Here is a 7367-nt window from a genome sequence, read left to right on the forward strand (position 1 = left end):
TTAAATGGGAATTAGGTCAAGCGTAGTTCAGTTACATCAAATAGAAAATACAAACAATCTTAACAATAGTATCTCTTGACTGCATCTGAATTGATAGGTTTCGGCCAAATCTCTCCGTCCATTTTTGCAAGTATAAGTGCTCCTCCTGTGAGTACCCGGTGAACCATGTAAGGACCTTTCCAGTTGGGTGAGAACTTTCCCTTGGCTTCATCCTGGTGCGGGAAGATTCATTTTAACACCAATTGCCCCAGTGTGAATTGCCTTGACCTGAACTTTTTGTTGAAAGATCTTGCCATTCTGTTCTGGTAGAGTTGACACGTGACATACTGCATTCATTCTTTTCCCATCAATGAGAGCTAGTTGTTCATACCGGCTTTGTACCCATTCTGCATCGCTGAGCTCAGCTTCTTGTATGATTCTTAAAGAAGGAATTTCCACTTTGGCGGAAATAATGGCTTTAGTACCATAAACCAGTAGGTAGGGAGTTGTCCCAGTTGATGTGCAAACTATGGTACGATATCCAAGTAAAGAAAATAGAAGCTTCTCATGCCATTGTTTGTAATTGTCCACCATTTTCCTCAATATCTTCTTGATGTTCTTATTGGCGGCTTCTACGGCTCCGTTCATTTGCGGCATGTATGTTGTGGAGTTCCTATGCTTGATCTTGAATGTTTCACACATGGCTTTCATCAGATCGTTGTTGAGATTGGCGGCATTGTCAGTAATGATTGTCTCCGATACTCCAAATCAACAAACAATGCGGTCCCGAACAAAATCCGTTACAATCTTCTTAGTTACATATTTATAAGATGCAACTTCAACCCATTTTGTGAAGTAGTCTATGGCCACCAGAATAAACCTATACCCGTTTGAAGTAGCGAGTTCGATTAGGCCGATGACATCCATACCCCAAGCGGAGAAAGGCCAGGGTGAACTTGTTGCATTGATTGGGTGGTACTCGTATCATGTCTGCATGTATCTGGCATTGGTGACACTTCTAAACATACTTGATGCAACCTGTTTCCATAGTCATCCAGATATACCTTGCTCTTAGTATTTTCTTGGCCAAAACGAAACCATTCATGTGTGGTCCGCAGGTTCCGGCATGTACTTCCTCGAGCAATCTGGATGCCTCTTCGGCATCGACACACCGTAGCAATCCCACATCAGGAGTCCTTCTATACAGAATTCCTCCGCTTTGAAAGAATTTGCTGGCTAATCTTCGAAGCGTGCGTTTCTGAGTATGGGTAACGTGCTCTGGATATTCTCCCTTTGCCAAGTATTCCTTGATGTCGTGGAACCACGGATTTCCGTCAATCTCTTCCGCAACATGAGCACGATAAGATGGCTGCTTATGAATTCCTATTGGGATAGGATCGATGAAATTCTTATATGGGTGTTGTATCATGGAAGACAAAGTGGATAACGCATCTGCAAGCTCATTCTGAATCCTCAGAACATGTTTGAATTCTATCTTTGTGAACCTCTTGATCAGTTCTTGTACACAGTGCAAATATGAAAATATTTTGGTGTTCTTCGTAGCACATTCCCCTAGAACCTGGTACACCAAAAGATACGAATCTCCGATTACCAGCAGATCCTGAACATTCATGTCAATGGCCAACCTAAGTCCCAAGATGCAGGCCTCATACTCCGCCATATTGTTGGTGCATGGAAACCTGAGTTTTGTGGATACCGGATAATGTTGGCCAATTTCCGATACTAAGACATCTCTGATACCTACTCCTTTGAAGTTTGCTGCTCCGTCGAAGAATATCCTCCAACCATCATATGCCTCGGTGATATCTTCTCCTACAAATGACACATCCTCGTCGGGAAAATACATTTTTAATGGTTCGTATTCTCCGTCTATGGGATTTTCTGCCAGATGATCCGCCAATGCTTTCCATTTGACCACTTTCTAGGTTACATAGATGATGTCGAACTCACTCAGCAATAACTGCCACTTTGCTAACTTACTCGTACGCATGAGTTTCTGAAAGATGTATTTTAGCGAATCCATCCTTGATATGAGATATGTAGTGTATGCACAAAAATAATCCCTTAACTTCTGAGCTATCCATGTCAAAGCACAGCAGGTGCGTTCCAGCAAAGAGTACTGGGCTTCATAAGGCGTGAATTTCTTGCTCAGATAATATATCGTCTGCTCCTTTCTTCTAGTTTCATCATGTTGTCCCAAAACGCAACCAAAAGCCCCATCTAATACGGATAAATAAAGCAACAGAGGTCTCCCTTAATTTGCCATTTCCCCATCCAGATTTGACTATTTATGCAATAATGATCAACACGTTAGCGTATTTTCTCCAAGTAATGCACATAATATGATAGTGTCCATTGGGATTTTGGAAATCCCGTCGGACTTTGGACAAGGTTCATCTTAGCGGGTTGTTACGTTAATAACGTTCCAACCTATACTAGGTTTAGCATGATGCATGTACATTTCAAGTTGGAGTAGGGTTTCTAGAATGATCTAGACTGGTACTCCCAAGTGGACAACTTGAGAGGGAAAGGAACGGGACCGTCGATTGCACCGCTGATCGACTAGTCTACCGCAAATAAGCCTTTCCGATTTAAAAGGGTAAGTTTCAGAAGAGCGCGGACACTCATCAAGTGCCGCTATGTTGATAGTTGGAACGAGTGGAGTATGATGTGGAGCATGCTTAATGTAGAAATAATAACACGTTGTCAAGTATTTGCATGATATGTAAAAGTAGTAAATAATATAGCAAAGGGAAACATGGAAAGAATATAGAAGAAAGACAAAAGGAAGAAGTCAGTTTAGCTCATAAAAAATATATGCGGGTATGTAATAAAGCAGGTAAGGAAGCAAGAATGGGAAATGCATGATATAGCAGTCTTAGACAAGATGAAAAGAGATGAAGAGCGGTCATAGTAAACAAAGGTGAATAGGGGAAGGGATGTGCATGTCATAGCAAATTTCAAATAAAGATAAATAAGGAAAGGGATGTGCATGTAGCAGCACTTTTAAATCAAATAAAGAAAAAAGAGAGTAATCCACATAAGTCAAGTTCATTATGGTAAGAGCCTAAGTGCATTCTCCAGCAGAGTCGTCATGCTGTCGCGCCCCGTTTTCTCGCAAAAGAGGGCCTCGACGTGTGACAACTCTTTTAAATAGATAAAAGAGAAGAGTCACCATCTAACAATTTTTAAGGTGCGTTAGCGCACCTATTTGCAAATAACTTTGTTTGACTAGTCTATGTTACCAAAGATCGGGTAAGGGCGCAAATTACCTCAAAGATAAGGTGTTAGGCACTCTTTGAGGTCCACAACTGTGGGTCCCGACCGAACTTTAAACTATGTGGCTTATGTGATTAGGCTAGGTGATCAAATAAACAAAGGGAAGTATAGAAGTTGAAGAGTCTTATCATAACACAATGGGAATTGGTACAAATCCAAAATGATTACAGGGATACAAATGCATTGGTCTATGTTAAATGAGTAAATGTAAAGCCAAGTATATAAAGGAAGGGGGAGGTGTCCTAAGTTTTTTAGCTTAAAGGATCACCCCGTGCAACATAAATAATACTTCGCAACTCCCTTTAGGTAGGGGTTGCTCATATTATTCAGCGGGTACAGATTATCATATCCTGCTACCCGATTACTATGTTGAAGTTGTTTTCTTAAAAGCATTCTAATTCAATTCTAAGTCGTACCCGACGCGTGCGCTACCCGTCCCATGCTTATGGTCCAGGAGGCTTTGGACCTACTATTTAGGTGGTTCTAGACTTTTCTTAGGTTACTCAAAATGAGAAAACTAGGCGCGCATTCAAATCAAATAGGACTACACATAATCAACACCAAAGGCTCAGATTTACCTCCTCATATAGACACATATGCACGCTGTCAATTAGGCAGACAATTATAGCTTATACTAGCGATGTTCAGATTATTTAAACTGACAGTTATAGTTAGGCAGGTTTAGAGTCAAGGCATGTTAAATTGTTCAAGACCTATAGGCAGAATCTCTACGTGATTCTGATTTCCAGTATTATATGGGCAGTGCAGGCGAATTAAAACATTGCAAGTCCTATAAGCATGATTTCTAAGTGATTATGATTTCCAGTATTATATAGGAAGTGCAATGATTTCTGAATTAACGCATAGGCAAATTAAATGTTGCAATTCCTATAGACATGATATCTAATCGTTTTGCGTAAAAGTTAGTGAAAATAATCATAACTCTGGATTACAAATGCTAGTTTTATAGGTATGCGTCTTAGATAGGCGACAGTGTAATGAAAATAACGGGAATAGTCGATTAGAGTATTAGAACCCTATAGCCGAGATATCAAGATAAGAAGTACACTAAAAGTAATCGAAACAATTGATAAGTTGATTATTTGAAGTCCCATAGGCATGGTATCTAGGTAAGAAAAACATATTGCATTGCTGCGCCCTATAGACATGTTATCTAAGAGTGTTGAATGGTAGACATGGGAACAGGTATAAAAAATACTGAAACTAACATATTATGACAAGTTAAGTGAAGTGTATGCGTGACTCATATATGCATGATGTCTATTAGTGTGCAGAAATAAAGCATGCTAAACAAAAATAACAAATAGTGCACATAGACCCTATAGGCATGTTCTCTACCCTTTTATGCAAGAATAAAGCATATCCATTTCCCCTTTTTACTAATTCCCTCTATCATTCAATTTTACAAGCTATTGCAGATCACTTTAAGTTATTATAGGCCCAAATACAAATAGTGGATAACCCAACAATATATACAGGTCTTCAAATAGGCTAAGGACATCATGTAGACGACAGACCCAAACTCCAAGCGCATACAGTATACTTCGAAACCTCAAGAACAAAGGTAGGCCCGATATACCAGGCCCAAACTATTCCAATGATTAAGCTAAGGGATGCTATGTTCAGCCACACAAGTAACAGAACTAATCTTAAACTGTAATTAGCAAACTATTCTAATCAGGGCTTATAAGCAAGATCATGCTCAAATTGAAAAAAAACATATAAGACACATATGAGGCAAGCTCATGTTTATCACACCAAAAACAAAGTTTAAGAGCAGTAGTGTCACGACCCAAAATCCCAACATGTCGTGATGGCACTTATCTCTATACTAGGCAAGCCGATAATCTCAATAAACCAAAACTTCTCTTTAAGGTTGAAAATATAATATTTAAATACAATACAAACACTCCCCAAAACCTGGTGTCACTGAGTACATGAGCATCTAATATGAATACAAGTCTAAAAAATATAGTCTATAATAGTTTGAGAACAAATACAGTAAACAAAGAGATAGAGAAGGAGAGACAAGGTCTGCGGAACATGACAGCTACCTCAAAATCTCCTGAAAATCAACCGCGCGAAAGGATCAACACCCACTATGTCCGGGAATACCTGGATCTAAACACGAAGTGCAGGGTGTAGTATGAGTACAACCAACTCAGCAAGTAAAAATAATAAATAAGGAACTGAAGATAGTAACGAGCTACACAGTTATGGTTCATTTCCAGTAATTTCAGCAAAGAATAGACATGCTATCAAATCTGGCAGTTTAATGTCAAATCAATTTTTATACAGTTCCTGTTCATGTAATCCGTATATCAACAATCTTTCAAAGATTTCACTACAATGACAGATAGCAACTAAGTGCAACAACAAATGGAAATAAAGTACAACCTCTTAGGACAACAATCACTCACTGGGCTCCCATCCCTTATCACTCCCTGGGCTCCCAGCCCTCATCACTCACTCTCAATGGGTACCCGCGCTCATTGGTGGTGTACAGATTTCGGAGGTGATCCAACAGCCCAAGCGCTATAAACTGCACGGACAACTCACGTGCTGCACGAAAAACTCACGTGCTCTGATATCAATATCTCACAATCAGGCTCTCGGCCTCTCTCAGTCATAATTCTCTCCAGTCTCTAGGGCTCTCATTAACCATGAAATCAGCCCAAACAACAATGATATGATGTATCAATAATAATAACAGAGACTAAGATAAAATGTGTAAGTAAAAACTGAGACTGAGTGCATATAGCATTTAGCAGGCAATTAAACAAGTACGCAATCTCTGTGGGTCCCAACAGTACTATCACATAGCCTAAGCATGATTTCTAACATGATTTACAGTCAAATTATATCAACACATATAGAGCATATAGCTAACAACAGATTATTCAGCTTTACAGTTTCCCGGGACGGACCAAGTCATAATCCCCTCGGTGCACGCCCACACGCCCGTCCCTTACCATGTGCGTCACCTCCAAAATAATCACATGATACCAAAATCCGAGGTTTAATACCCTCAGGACCAGATTTAAAACTATTACTTACCTCAAAACGTGAAACTCTTTACTCTGGTATGCTTTTGCCTCGCAAATCGGCCTCCGAATGCCTCGAATCTAGTCACAAATAATTCGTTTAAGTCGATAAAATTTATTGGAATTAATTCCATAAGAAAATACTAATTTTTCATAAATATCCAAAATTTAGCTCAAAAATCGCTCGTGGGGACCACGTCTCGGAACCCGACAAAAGTTACAAAATTCAAAAGCCCATTCAACCACAAGTCTACCCATACCAATTTTACCAAAATCCGACCTCAACTCGACCCTCAAATCTACAAATCGTATTTCCAATTTTCTAAGTTTTAATCTCCGATTTACACGTCAAAATTATGAAATCTAGTCGGATTATTCGATGATAATTCAATATTATGGAGTAGAAATGATCACAAGGGACTTACCTCAAGTTTTCCTTGAAAATATATCAAAAATCGCCTCTCATCAAGCTCCAAATTGTCAAAAATGGCGAATGGGACGAAGTCCCTGTTTTTATAATTTTGCCCAGACAACCTCGGTTCTGCCTTGATCTTGGCCTTCGATCGAGGTCCTCGATCCTAGGCCTCAATCCTGATCCTCGATCCTAGGCCTTGATCGTGGCTTCGATCCTGATCCTCGATCATGGCCCTCGACCTTGGCCTTCGATCATGTCATCGACCCTGCCTTCGACCGTGACCCTCGACCCTTGGCTCGATCATGGCTTCGATCGTGGCCCTCGACCCTGGGCTCGATCATGGTTTTGATCATGGCCCTCGACCCTGGGCTTGATCTGGTCTCGATTATGAGAGATTTCTGGGCTCGAATCTGTTAGAAGAAATTTCCAACAGAAGGAAATTACAGTAGCTGTTGTAGTTCAATTTTTTATCCGTTAACTATCCGAAACTCACCCGAGTCCCTCAGGACCTCAACCAAATATACCAACAAGTCCTAAAATATCATACGAACTTAGTCAAATCCTCAAATCACCTCAAACAACGCTAAAACCATGAATTACTCCCCAAT

The 7367-nt window shown here is 40.0% G+C and overlaps 2 protein-coding genes across 2 annotated transcripts; both read right to left on the minus strand.

The window, feature by feature from the left end:
* Positions 1-207: 207 nt before the first annotated feature.
* Positions 208-681, minus strand: LOC138903179 (uncharacterized). The gene has a single exon (XM_070191106.1). The coding sequence runs from the start codon at positions 679-681 to the stop codon at positions 208-210; it is 474 nt and encodes a 157-aa protein (XP_070047207.1).
* Positions 682-997: 316 nt separating this feature from the next.
* On the minus strand, positions 998-1660 carry LOC138903180 (uncharacterized). Its single transcript, XM_070191107.1, has one exon. The coding sequence runs from the start codon at positions 1658-1660 to the stop codon at positions 998-1000; it is 663 nt and encodes a 220-aa protein (XP_070047208.1).
* Between the last annotated feature and the right edge of the window lie 5707 nt (positions 1661-7367).

This window comes from Nicotiana tomentosiformis, chromosome 12 (assembly GCF_000390325.3).
Source record: "Nicotiana tomentosiformis chromosome 12, ASM39032v3, whole genome shotgun sequence".
Classification (NCBI taxonomy): Eukaryota; Viridiplantae; Streptophyta; class Magnoliopsida; order Solanales; family Solanaceae; genus Nicotiana; species Nicotiana tomentosiformis.

Bases quoted from the DNA above. Each gene is read 5' to 3' on its own strand.
- LOC138903179 (XM_070191106.1), bottom strand. From the start codon at position 681: ATGTGTGAAACATTCAAGATCAAGCATAGGAACTCCACAACATACATG.
- LOC138903180 (XM_070191107.1), bottom strand. From the start codon at position 1,660: ATGGCGGAGTATGAGGCCTGCATCTTGGGACTTAGGTTGGCCATTGAC.